This window comes from Bufo gargarizans, chromosome 3, assembly GCF_014858855.1.
Source record: "Bufo gargarizans isolate SCDJY-AF-19 chromosome 3, ASM1485885v1, whole genome shotgun sequence".
Classification (NCBI taxonomy): Eukaryota; Metazoa; Chordata; class Amphibia; order Anura; family Bufonidae; genus Bufo; species Bufo gargarizans.
In genome coordinates this window covers 603,173,710-603,188,531 of record NC_058082.1, presented here as the reverse complement: position 1 = coordinate 603,188,531, position 14,822 = coordinate 603,173,710, and the positions used below count along the sequence as shown (strand labels likewise).

Sequence of the window (14,822 nt, the reverse complement as noted above, 5' to 3'; positions counted from 1 at the left end):
CATCTGCCCTCGCTCCTAATGTTGTAGAGGGTCAGCTCACCTGCAGACCATCGCATGTAATGTTTTAGAGGGTCAGCTAACCAGCAGGCCCTCACCTACAATCATTTAGAGGGGCAGCTCACCAGCAGGCCCTCTCATGAAATGTTTTCTGAGGGTCAGCTCACCAGCTGGCCCTCACCTACAATCTATTTGTGTGTCAGCTCACCAGCAGGCCCTCACCTACAATCTATTTGTGTGTCCGCTCACCAGCAGGCCCTCGCATATAATGTTTTTGAGGGTCAGCTCACCAACAGGCCCTCAACCATAATATTTTACAGGGTCAGCTCACCAGCAGGCCCTCACCCTAATTTTGTAGATGCTCAGATCAGACCCTCACCCCTAATGTTTTAGATTGTCAGCTCAGCAGAAGCCTCTCGCCCGTAATGTTTTAGAGGGTCAACAGTAGGCCTTGCTCCTAATGTTTTTGAGGGTCTCCAGCAGGCCATCATTCATAATTTTTCAAGGGTGTATGATGCCCTCCTTTATGTGTAATAAAGGGTGTATTGGAGTGCCGATTCCTTGTAATTTTTGGCAGCCCTTTCACTTAGTGCATAGGCTTTATTATGTAAGAGTCCTACTACTTGAACAGTTGTACCACAACGTGAATGAGGCCCTCCTTTATGTGATATACAGGTTGTATCGGAGTGCCTCTTCCTTGTAATTTTTGGCAGCACTTGCACTTTATATACAAGTAAATATATAGAAAAGAATGTTTCCTGATAAATTTTCCTCTAAAATCGATTTTATCTTCATCGGTTTTCTGCGTATTATTGTCAGTCTGTAAATGTGGCGTAGTACTCGGACAACATCATTCCCAGCAGTGATCTGGGAGTCCAAGATTAATCCAGACATCCTCCCCATGCTGTTCCCGAACCATTTTGGTGGTGTTTCCATCAATTTCTGACCTTTTCCTATGAACCAGATACCATACCCTCTTCAGAGCAGGGGGTGCCTGATTTAATGCCTGGGTTCTTCCATTGACTTCCACCCGAAGACACGGTCCTTTGGTGCTTGATCAACACATTATACATATTAGCTCTCTTACCAAAAAGAAAAGAAAGCTGAACCTCTGATACTACCAGATGTAAGGTAGATATCCTATAAGGCAGTGCTTAACCTTAAAACATGCTTTGAGTCATAACTTAGGATTCTAGCAGAGCAAGTACCCCAACTGCAGACAACTGTTTTGAGGTGATTGACCCTCATCAGGGCAGAGCTGATATAACTGGCCTAGGGCAGGTTTGCATTGGTGTTCTGCCATTCCATTATAAGATCTGTTATAACGATCATTATAAGATGAGTTATAACGGAATTTTAGAACGGAAAGCAAAAGCCTTTAAGAGGTATTACGTTTTGTTCCATCCTAATACATGAGGCTTCCGTTTTGCTTTCCGTTCTTATATTCCGTTCTTATATTCTTTGCTTCCGTTCGTTATAACGGAATGCCATAACGCCAATGTGAATCTGTCCTTAACAGGGTTAAAGACATTTGTCAGGATATGAGGGGTACTATTTTTCCTTGAGTAGAGCGCTGTAATTATTTTCTGTTCAAATACATTGAGCTCAATGAAGTTCTAAAAATATTGCCATTTAATTTTCAGCATGTTTCATTCTGAAGCTAATGTATTAGATATTATACATCTTGCATTTCTTTAGCTGATAAAAGAACGATAAACCCGAATCTAAGAAATAAGAGTTAATGCGGAAGCTTCAAAGTCAAATACAAAAACCTGTTATCTAATTAACTACAGTATGGATATTAGATGATTGATGAAGCTCTGTAAGATCTGATACTACAAAGAATGCAGCACGGAAGAAATCACAGGAGACTTTGCAGAAAAGCATCTACGCATGGGTTAGGGGAACCAGGCTTCTTCTTCATCGGCGCGCAATTCATGAATGATAACAAAGCAATCAGGCCATATTCATAAACAGCCCAGTGACACATTATATTGTTAAATCTGAGGATTAGAATTAATTGTACCTCTTCTTTCCAAGTTCTAAATCTTACTAAATGATTCACTGGATGTCATTACAGCTTAATATTTGCATGAAATCACAGTTTAGCCAGCATAATTTAATGGCAATTAAAAAGCTATTTAATCGTCATACAAATTGGCATAAGGGTCCTTCAGTAAAGAGGGTACACAGTACTTTTCTCCGTATTGCAGTTAAGTGTCTTTTTTTCTTGGAGGTCCCATAGTGTAATTGATAATATTCTGCTTACTCTAAGAACTTGATTTTTTTGCCTTAATCTGTGCATAAATAAATAAATACTAAGAATAGACTAAATTGTCCTCCAAGATTTTTATTGTAATTCCTCATTATTTATATTGGAATCAGGCAGTTTTTTGGAAACTTTATGTGGTGATAACTTCGGAGTGCTTTTTCTTATCCAAGCCATTCTGAGATAGTTTTCTCGTGACATATTGTACTTCATGATAGTGAAAAATTATAGTCAATATAATTCACCATTTTTTAAAAAGGCAGATAGTCATACATCATAAGAGAGTTATTACCTTACATTCCCCATATGTCCACTTTCATGTTTGCATCATTTTTTAAATGTAATTTTATTTTTTAGGATCGCATAAGGCTTAGAATTTTTGAAGCAAATTTTTAAGAAAATTTCCAAAACCCACTTTTTTAAGGACCACTTCAATTCTAAAGTCACTTTGTGGGGCTTAGATAGTGGAAAACACCCATAAATGACCCCATTGTAGAAACTAAACCCCTCACGTTATTCAAAACTGATTTTACAAACTTTTTAACCCTTTACAAGTTTAAGAATTAAAGGTAGAGGAGATTACATTTTTAAATTTCACTTTTTTGGCTGATTCTCCATTTTAATTCATTTTTTCCTGTAACACATCAAGGGTTAACAGCCAAATAAAACTCAATATTTATTACCCTGATTCTGCAGTTTACAGAAACACCACATATGTGGTCGTAAACTGCTGTACGGGAACACGGCAGAGAGCACAATTTTTGAAAAAAAAACAATCATGTTTTTATGTCTCCATTTTCAGAAAGCCTAATCTTTTTTATTTTTTGGGCGATTGTCTTAGTTAGGGTCTCATTTTTTTTAGCAAGATATGTCGGTTTGATTGGTACTATTTTGGGGTACATACAATTTTTTTATCGTTTGGTAATGTATGGTGACAAAATAAAAACATTTTTGTCGTGTTTTCTTTTTTTTTTTATGATGTTCACCAAACGGGTTAGCTCATGGGATATTTTTATAGAGTAGGTTATTATGGATGCAGCGATACCTAATATGTTTTTTTTAAAATATATTTTAGTTTTAAACAATAAAAGCATTTTTGAGACAAATAAATGATGTCTTTATGTCTCCATATTCTGAAAGCCATATCTTTTACATTTTTTGGGCCGATTGCGGCATGAGATGATGGTTTGATTGGTATTATTTTTGGGTACATACTGCTTTTTGATCGCTTGGTATTACACTTTTTGAGATTTAATGTGATAAAATGGCTTTTTGGCACCGTTTTTCTAACATTTTTTTACGGTGTTGTCTGGGTGGGGTGGATCATGGGATATTTTTTATAGAGTAGGTTGTTACGGATGCGGTGATACCTAATATGTGTTTTCTTTTTCAATTTTATATATCTCTTTTTATGGGAAGGGGATTTTTTAATTAATTGAAACTTGAATTTTTTTATTGTTAAAAACACTTTTATTCTCTTTTATTTTTTTATTTTTTGTCCCACTATGGGACTTCAACATTTCAGGGTCTGATTCCTGTTTCAATACAGCACAATACATCTGGGGATGGGGATGTACAAGCTACAAACCCCCTGGGCATACAGGGGGTTAATCCGCCGGCATCTGTGTTTTCACCAATGCTGGCAGATACAGTAGGGGCCCAGCTGTCAGTAGCAGCCGGGCCCCTGCTGCTGATCGCGGCAGCGCGTGTGGGGCAGCCGGTTAACACTCATTCTTGCGTTTTTTACAAATTCATGTGTGTAAGGACCCTAATGTGGCAAAATAACAAAAGGAGCAAAAAAATAAAAAATAAAAAATTAACCCCTCAGTAGCTGATACCTTTTAATTGATATGGGCAGTGGATATAGTAAAACTGGTTTGACTTTTGGCTAGACCTAAAGGTGTTATCCTGGCAGTCCCCTGGTATTCACCCCTTAATCCCTATACGGGGATCTGGACTTCACTGCAGGGGAACTACCAGACCTCTACCTCTTAGAATAGTCTCAGTTTAATTGGCACCTAACGCACTGGGATGAGACATCAGGACAAAGCACTTAGGGATCAGGCAATACTTATAGTCAGGGCAGGCAGAGTTCTTGTAAATCTGTGAAACTAGTCTAAGGTACGGGCAGGCAGTAAACAGTCAATACAGTTAACAGGATACAGCAGGACAGTCAGTCTGGGTTCAGAGTCGATAAACAGGCAGAAGTCAGTACACAGGCAGAGACATACAGAATAGCATACCTTCATTGTTATCTAGCAAGCTAGGAAAACCTAAAGTTAGGCACCCTTCCATAGAGGAAGGTGCCTTAAACACCTTAAAGTGACCAGCTATTGGAAGTAGGAAACTAGGACAACCTGTTCTCTGACCCTTTAAGAGCCAGAAAGTGCACACCCTAGAGACGGACAAGGAAGATTACACAGAGAATCGCAGGCCGCGGACTGCATGAAGAGGTGTTGGATGATGGTGGCCAGATTCGCTGCTGGTGAGCAGCGGTGGTTAAGCGGGTCTGGGCTGCTGAGGATAGAAGGAGAAGCAGGGTGAGTCACATGATACCCGTGCCATCCTGGAAGAGTGATACAATAGCAAGCATGGGCCGCCATTGCAAGATAAGTGAAAAGATGGTAACATATAGCAAAATTACTTAAGTCTCTTCATCAGGCATAGTATAAGACAATATCTGAAGTATGACATGTCTATACTCAAAAAAAAATCTGAGTAGAGTGGTAAATGAGGCAAATAATGGAAAATAATAGCATTGGCAGCACTTCCTAGGTAGTCACCGGAAGATGGACATGTGGAAGCCAGCGTGCGGGGGCGGGTAAGTATGAATCTTTAAATAGCAGAGGCAGGCTGTGGGCATCAGTTAAAATTTGGTGTTCCCGGGAAACCCCTTTAATGCTTCATGTCCCTTGGTAGTGGCCCGTGATCTTATTGCAGGGGCCCAGGCTATGTGGTCAGCTTATTGTCAGCAGACACTCAGAACAATATCAGACGCTATTAGTACAGAGCTTTCTGGAAAGATTTACTCCGTAGAAATTCTCCAGCTGCAGATTCATAATCGTATTTCAGGACATTACAATAGTTTTCTGTATTTGTGCAGCTAGAACAACCCTGCTATTACATTCTTGATGAAAAAAAGGCTCCCAGTTCCAGTGACCATGGCCTGTCAGACGGGGAGTTAGATAATCAATGTTTTGTTCACAAGGAACAAGACAGAGTAATGTAAACATCTGGAAATATCATTATGGAGGCTTCATCTGCAGGAGAGCAAATATTTTGACATTTCTCTTGGACAAAGTAAGGTGTAAGCTGCCAAGAAGCAGATATTACAGTCAGGAATTCAATTTGTATGTCCCTTTTTCATCATGAGCAGAATAAACAAGTACACAATGTTTTAGGATCAATCCCTTTATGCTGCTATCTTTTATTAGTATTCACTGCATGGAGAGGTAAAGCGCAACTTCATCTTCCACATTGTTTTGCAGTTTGCATATAGATGTCATCATAATGAAATGGTCATTACTTTGTATGTACTTTGCAGTACTTCTATCACACCTGACATTCATTCCTAGAGTGTGTTATAGTCCAGAGCTGTAATCTGAATTCTGCTGCTTGTTGTTATCATCATCAGTTTAGAGGTGGTTTACCAGTAACATGCAGGGCAGCTTAGCTGAGTCCGTACAATGCAGTTTTCTCTGCTCAAGAAAGAAAAGGATTAGGCCTCTTTCACACGGGGGTTGCGGGAAAAGGTGCGGGTGCATTGCGGAAACACCCGCGATTTTTCCGCACGAGTGCAAAACATTGTAATGCGTTTTGCACTCACGTGAGAAAAATTGCGCATATTTGCTACCCAAACCCGAGCTTTTTCACAGAAGTTCAGGCTTGGGATCGGTGTTCTGTAGATTGTATTATCTTCCCTTATAACATGGTTATAAGGGAAAATAATAGCATTCTGAATACAGAATGCATAGTAAAATAGCGCTGGAGGGGTTAAAAAAGTAAAAATAAATTTAACTCACCTTAGTCCACTTGATCGCGTAGCCCGGGATCTCTTCTGTCTCCTTTGCTGAACAGGACCTGTGGTGAGCATTCATTGCAGGAACAGGACCTGTGGTGACGTCACTCCGGTCATCACATGATCCATCACCATGGTAAAAGATCATGTGATGGAACATGTGATGACCGGAGTGACGTCACCACAGGTCCTGTTAGGCAAAGGAGACAGACGAGATGCCAGGCAGCGCGATCAAGTGGACTAAAGTGAGTTAAAATGTATTTTTATTTTTTTAACCCCTCCAGCGCTATTGTACTATGCATTCTATATTCAGAATGCTATTATTTTCCCTTACAACCATGTTATAAGGTAAAATAATAATGATCGGGTCTCCATCCCGATCGTCTCCTAGAAACCGTGTGTGAAAATCGCACTGCATCCGCACTTGCTTGCGGATGCTTGCGATTTTCATGCAACCCCATTTACTTCTATGGGGCCTGTGTTGCGTGAAAAACGAACAAAGAGGAGCATTCTGCGATTTCCATGCAACGCAGATGCAACACGACGGCATCTATATTTTGTGGATCCGCATTTTTCGGACATTAAAACAAGTACGGCTATGTAAATATGGATTTTGTTTAGGCATTGTATGATGTAATTATGCAACGCCACATGTATCCTTAATAAAGGAGTAGTTAACAGTATAGAAAGCAATGGAGGAAATAAACATAAACGGACACTGTTGTAATAGTGGGCACTGCAATGACAATTCTAGTGTTGGCATATGTTTTTGGGCCTAACTGGAAGGAACAGCTACAAGACCACTGTGTCCTTACTGTATGGTCCCTGTTTGGATGGTCTCAGTTTGCATCACTTGATTTAGACTAGAGATGGGCAAAGTATTGGAAAATTCTATTTAGCTACCTCGCTAAATTTTACAAAAAAATTGCAATGACAGGGAATGGCAATTGTGCCGATCCCCGTCATTGTACCCCTCAGCTGCCGCGTTCATCGCTGATCGCAACATCTAATAGTAATAATACAATGTAAAATAAATAAATAAAACCATACTTACCCTCATCCATTTGATCATGAAGAGCCAGCCATCGCCATCTTGATTGTAGATCATACGTCACCGCGCACAGGATCTTCAATCAAGATCGTGGCGGCCGGCTCTTTGCGCTCAAATGGAGGATGACATCATTAGTATGTCACGAGGTTAGGGTTGATAAGGAGGCATGACCAGGATATTAAAGGGCGGGGCATACATCTGAAAGCTTAATTCTTCTATGCTTTCCAAAAGGCAGGCTCAAAAGGCAGCCAGCCACCCCTCATATACATGACTATAAGGGCTCATGCCCCCCGTGGCCATATTGCAGCCTGTATACAGTGGGTCCACAATACACTGGCACTGGCCATGTGCATTCCTCATCACGGATCGCGGACCCATTCTCTTGAATGAGTCCGCAATCACGGAGATGCGGAACGGACACTTACCTGCTCTCACGTTTTCCTCCCTCTCCTCGGCATGTCTGTCAGTCGTTATGGCCATGTTGCAATTTCTTATGTGCCGACCTGGACTAGTAGAAAGGAAGAGGAAGTAGAATAGAGCAAGAGTGCACAGAGTGGCTTGGGCCCACCCTAAGTGCACTTAACTGCTCATTTGCATATGGATTAAAAGTGTTTTTTTTTTTATGTAGGACAAGGTATTGTATTGCTAAGTGAACAGAATCATTACATTCAGCTGAGCTACATCCTACGAGCCATTTTTCCTGGCTTAATGGTAGATTTCCTGATAATAACTCCCTTTAACAAGGACCTGTCCCCTTGTAGTAACTACTTGCCTCCCCCATGTAATAACTGTTATGTCTCTATGTTGTGCCATTGCTTTGTTATTTCTACTAGAAGTTATGAAGGAATTGCTAGCAGCTGTAGGTAAAGGTACAGATGGGTGTTACCAGTTGGGGTGTGTACCTGCACAGTCTCAAAATGGTAGCACTGATTGGACAGAGTCAGACACAACCATACTGGTAACACCCAGCATTACCTTAACTGTAGACTGTTGGCAATGTATTTGTAAAGTTCTAGCAGGAATAATAAAGGAATGGCCCAACACAGTGTTACATGTTACAGAATTGGTATCACATGGGGAATGCAAGTAGTTACTGAAACGGACATGTCAGGAGAGGGGACAGGTCCTCTTTAATAATATGGTATAATATTCAACATTGCAGTAATTTCCTAAGGTAAATGACCTAGAATCAGGGGCGTAACTACCATAGCGGCAAACGGTGGGACTGCTCTGGGGTCCAGGACAAGAGGGGGCCCAGTTGGGATCATCCCCTCTTCTACTGGGGGTGAAAACTTGGCCAGGACTCTACCCTCTGAAGGAACAACTTTTAGCAAAGGAGGCAGTGGAACAAATGAAACAATGGTCATTGAAAGGGGTTTAGGCAGAAACCCTTCTGTCCTGTGTGGGGGACCTGGCTTAATTCTTCTATGCTTTTCAGACCATTATTGTGTCTCTCAAAAGGCAGCCAGCCACCCCTCATATACATGACTATAAGGGCTCATGCCCCCCCGTGGCCATATTGCAGCTGCATACAGCGGGTCCACAATACACTGGCACTGGCCATGTGCATTTCTCATCACGGATCGCGGACCCATTCTCTTGAATGAGTCCACAATCGCGGAGATGCGGAACAGAGGCACGGATCAGAACCCCACAGAAGCAGTACGGAGTGCTTCCGTGGTGTTTCTGTCCGTGCTTCCGCACCCCTCATGCACTACTTTTTTGCAGTGCGGACTGTCGGATGCGGATTGCGGACCCCATTCAAGTGAATGGGTCCACGATCCACATGCGGCTGCCCCACAGTTGGTGCCCTGCATTGTGGACCGCATTTGCACTCCGCAGCACGGGCACGGTGCCCTTACGTTCATGGGCATGAGCCATAAAAGAGATGAGCTCATGCTGTAAGTCTCAATAAAATACTCAATATCTAGTAAATATCGCCTTTTCCTTATTACAGAGATTTTATTTCTCTGTTTTAATCATTTTTGCCACATAATTATTTGTAGACAAAGAACTGTTGGCACTGGGTGCATTGCGCACTTACTCAATCAACACCAGTAAAGTTGCATTTCTCTAAACTGTTAATTACAATATTGGATTTGATTAATGAAATAATTATATCTCGCACGTCTGATTTACACTTGATAAACAACAATAGCGTGCGCTGCTGCATCTCACAAAGTGTCAACAGATATGGAATAAGCGAAACAGATGAAGTGCGTCTCCTCCTAAATAAGAAAACTCGCGGGTGATCCTTTGGTACTAGTCTGGGCATTATTTTACTTTATAGATGAGCAGTTTGTGCTTCAGAGCTGCTCTTCTGCAACTAGTCACAGAAAGAATTGCAGCCATAGTCAGCTCATTTGGAGTTATGGAGCTGAGGCGCTAATCTCTCAGTAGCCCACCCATATACAGGTCTATACGGACACTTACCTGCAAATAGTTACTAAAACGGACATGTCAGGAGAGGGGACAGGTCCTCTTTAATAATATGGTATAATATTCAACATGGTGGTAATTTCCTATGGTAAATTAACTAGAATCAGGGGCGTAACTACCATAGCGGCAGACCATGGGACTGCTCTGGGGTCCAGGACAAGAGGGGGCCCAGTTGGGATCATCCCCTCTTCTACTGGGGGTGAAAACTTGGCCAGGATTCTACCCTGTGAAGGAACAACTTTTAGCAAAGGAGGCAGTGGAACAAATGGAACAATGGTCATTGAAAGGGGTTTAGGCAGAAACCCTTCTGTCCTGTGTGGGGGGCCTGGTTTGATCCTTGCCATGGGGCCCTTATATCTCTATGTACGCCACTGCCTAGAATTGTTGCTTAATTTGCGCCAAACAGTTGGCGTGCATGCTTTATGTTTTAGCGTGATCTCGTGAGAAAAGAGGTGTAGCTTTATGGGAAATGGGCAATAGCGTAAGATTTATCAACATGCATAAAGATATTGGTGCAAATTTTTCCCCTTAAAGTAAGCTGGTATACAGTTAGACAGAAGTGTGCAGAACAAGGGACCACATTTATCATCCAGCAAGAGCCGCTGTGATAAATTCTGTGCTTCTTTTGTAAATCTGCTTGAATGTGCTTTAATAATATAGACAGACACAAACCTTGAAAAAATAACACCATATATTTTTATATCTGCAATATCTCTATCATAGTCTTAAAATGCTCGAGCAAAGACCACCCAGGGTGTACAGTGCTTGTCACTTGAATATGATGGATGCAGATCCCCTTGATTATCACTTAGTTGCCTGGAATTCAATCTTTAGTATTGCAAGGTTCCTTTATCACCGTGAATTGTTCTGTGCATGAAAGGAATTGAAAAAGAGTTATTACAGTACATGGGTGTACATAATAGCGGCAGTGGCAGCATCTGCTGAAATATCGTGGCTTTAGGGAGCAAATAACTGCGCTGCAATAATTTTAATAGTGGCAAATGCTGATGTTAGCTGAAGGATCCTGAGAAGCCGAGACTTCAGAATGTCCTTTTACTGTTAGTTAAAGTAAATCTAAGCCCTAAGACTTCTTTCTGGATGTCACAGTGTAAATTGCAAGATACCGCCATCTATATTATAGTAATACATATATATATATATATATATATATATATATATATAGCTCTGTGTATATGTCAGATTGCTCCAAAGAATGCAACTGTATAGCCATATTGGTTACCATATACTGTAAAGTGTAGTATAGGGTTTCTTGGTTCCCCAGTATTTAGGAAAACAGCTTTTTTCTTATGCTTTTTCTAATACAGTTAGAAATTATGGGTGTACCAACACTTACTGTAGTGGGCCAGGACGAGCAGTGGATGGGTGTGGTAGTGGCTGTCACAGTCAATCATGGATGCTGTCTTCACACCGTTGCTCCCTAGGGCCATACAGGGAAAGGAGGGGGGACCATTTCTTCCCTTGGGGTAAACTCGATACTGGGGTTCCTACCTGATAGTAGCTGGGGTGCCTCTGATGTTAAGTGCGTGTATGGGTGCAAGGCAGGACATGTACAGTGCTAAGGCTTGCGTATGATGCCAGAGTCAGAAAACTAGGCCAGATGTAGAAGAAAAAATGTCTCATTTACTTAAGTGCAAAATGTCAGTTGCAGTACATCCAGCAACAATGAAGCACAGTTCCCTCTGTACACAGTGCAAATCCTTTCCTCAGATAGCAAGGTATGGAGGCTGGCAAAGACGGGAGTTATGGCACTTTTTGTACACTAACTTTCTAAAGTCTCTCTCAGTAGAATCTACGGCTAGCCACAGTACGTTTGCAATAATAGTTGTAGTTTCCACTGCTGGATGCAAGGCAGAATGTGTCTGAATGTGAAGGATGTCTATCAGTGCAGCAAAGTCTGAATAGCAGTAGTATCAAGTTACTTTGCTGGCTCCTATTTTTAACCATGTAGATTCTCCTCTCTCTTTCTTTCTCTCTCTCTCTCTCTCTCTCTCTCTAGTGATCTTGCAGTAAATTACTCAGAGATTGGTTAGGCCCAGTCTGCTAAACCATTTTGCATCTCCCAGAAATCCTGCTCTTTGCAATCTTGTTGCATGTTCAGTACAGTTCTTAAAGAGGTATTTTGGTAGGTAAAAGTTATCCCCTATCAACAGGATAGAGGATAGCTATCAGATCGGTAGGGGTCCTACCACTGCCCCCCCTCCCCATCACTGATCACAAGAATGGAGGCCTCATACCCCCTGCAGAACCCCTGCTGCTCCCCTGAAATAACCGAGGTGGCTGGTTGTGAACGCGCACAGCCACATAATTAATCTCTATAGGAGTTCCAGAACTCCCATAGTAATGAATGGAGCGGCCGAATGCATCTGTGACCAGCTTCTGTCATTTTAGGGGAGCAGCATGGGACCTTTCAAGGGGTATGGGGCCTCCGTTCTCGTGATTGGTGGGGGTCCCAGTGGTAGGACCTCCACTAATCTGATAGTAATCCCCTATCCTGTGGGTAGGGGATAACTTTTTCCTACTGGAATACCCCTTTAAGAGGCCAGAACAATGTGCACATCATGGTACATCAATTAATGGCCAACAAAATAAACCATATCCTTTAATAATAGCCTGTGCTGCACTATATAGGTAACATTCAGGAGTGCTTTTTTAACTTTACAGCACCTAGATATTAAGAGGCCAGCATATGTATACTGTACTTCTTTACTACATACTGTAGTGTCTCTCATACCAGTCTCCACCTCTGTCTTCTCCCACATCAGATCATAAATAATGGGATCCTCCAAATTATTATACTCTAAACAAAACTGGAGACCAGTGATAGTCTGCCCTCTTCTTCTTCAGCGGTAGAAGTGTTCACAACATATCAAGAATATGCACATCAAATACATCAGTAGAATATAGGTGTCCACGTTGGTCTCTACCATAACAGGGAATTCTAGCATGGTCATCTCTACACATTGACCCAGTCTCGTTTGGTGACTGTTAGGGCTCATGCACATGGTATTTTTAATTCAATGCTACGTAATGTTGACTTTAGTCTAATGATTATCTAGCTGGAAAATAAATCTTTCTCTGTACATGTAAAACAGTCTGAGGACATCTGAAACTTTTTATAGGCACGGTATCCAAAACAGTGCAAGTTACCAAGAAGAGTGGATTTTATTTTTGATTTATTTGAGCAGCACTATCCTCCTTGGCATAAGCGGCATTGTATTTCACAAAATGCCTACATTTCTTTGATTGCATTTACTGTAAAGAAGGAAGCACCTGTTGCATGGAGCCTTTGATGGTCTGTCTCTGTAGTATTGGATTTATTTTGTGTTGCTTGCCTTGGCTAGTTTTCAGTTGCAAAATAGATGAGATGTTAAAAAGAGACATGAATTTTTAACACATTTTAAATTAAATCATTAGATTTCTTGAGCTAAAGGCAGTTTCACAAGGGTCTGAAGTAAGAGCTCTTGGCAGTCCTTGCAATGTCCCAGTAGGAGGCTGATTACTAACTAACAGTTGATTATTGGAGGGATGATTGCTTAGTAGACTACTACTGGGAAATCAAAGTATGTGCCCAAAACAAAAGAGGGTGGGATGTTACCCAGATTGTATTAATTTCTCATATTCTCCATTGTTTATTTTTGGCTTACAGAACCACCTTCGGCTCCAAGAAATGTCAATTTTAACTTGAATGAAACAGCTCTGTATCTGGAGTGGAGTCCACCATTTGACACCGGAGGCAGGAAGGACCTTATCTACAATGTAATTTGCAAGAAATGTGGGTTAGACCCCAGCCAATGTGAACTTTGTGGTGGGGGAATTCGTTTTGTACCTCGACATTCAGGATTAGTTAACTCCTCGGTAACGATCGTGGACTTTTTATCTCATGTCAACTACACTTTTGATATTGAGGCAGTGAATGGGGTCTCGGAACTCAGCCAATTTCCCCGACAATATACTTCCATCACCATCACCACAGATCAAGAAGGTAGGTTTCATTTTTTTCTGGAAAAAAAAGTCTTGAATTGGGAACCAATGTGAATTACACTAGAGGGATAATTTTTTGCAATGGTCCTTAAAAATGTATTTAAGAGCACTGAGGGAACTTTTGAAAAACTCTCTTGGTCTACAGTTAGTATAAGGGATCTGTCAATAGACATAGGATTGTGCAACTTCTTCATCTAATACAAGTTTTATGGTCATTTTAAATGAGGTAGGTAAGTACAAAGTAAAAATCAAAATATTTCGACATGTTTGGTGCCATACTTATGGTGGTCAATAATAACATCACTTCCACATAATTAACAGTAGACCATTGAGTATATTGGGTATATTTCATTATTTTAATGTGTTTTTACATGCATTTGTTTCTGAAGACCAGATAATTGCTCATCCTTCTGACCATTCTGCCATTTTGAAATGACATGAAAGATATTATCATTTTATCTCATTTAAAATAGTTGCAAAAGTAAAAATTTTGGGAAATATTATACAAAATAATTCCACATGAATGATAATTCATGACATCTAAACTTGACCAATGTTGACCAATGATGCGGAGATTTATCAAAATCAATTTAAAGGAAAACCACCTTTCATTTTCCAAATGAGCTCTAAAAAATTAAAAGGTGGAATATGGTTGCTATAGGCAACTAAGGCAGTTTTCCTTTGTACCACTTTTGATAAATTTTCCCCTATAACTGTAAAATTATGGAGAATTTTGAAGATTCCCAATCTCATAACATCTAGATATTGTTCTAAATTTGGAATTGTTTGGGTTTGTTATAGATTTATACAATTACATTTAGTTTTGTACTTTAGTGAATTTTATTTTCATGAAATATTTGAATACTTGTAATTATAGGTGTAGCTTTAAGTTCCTAGGCCACATAGGAAAATATGTAACATGGTCCACCACCTACCATGTGCCATTTATAATACTGAAGTCTTCATTTGTAGCTGAGAGGCCTTTGGGCACCCTCAGGCATCACAGTATTAATACTACTGCTATGTACTCTGTACTCCGCATGGCT

General features: G+C 40.7%; 1 protein-coding gene across 1 annotated transcript in view; it reads left to right on the top strand.

Annotated features, from left to right (window-relative positions):
• The window catches only part of EPHA6 (EPH receptor A6), a 983,829-nt gene that overhangs the window by 455,936 nt on the left and 513,071 nt on the right, over positions 1-14,822 (top strand). The window contains exon 5 of the mRNA XM_044284497.1: positions 13,442-13,777. Coding sequence (XP_044140432.1) covers positions 13,442-13,777 — 336 coding nt within the window. The remainder of the gene's footprint in view (positions 1-13,441; positions 13,778-14,822) is intronic.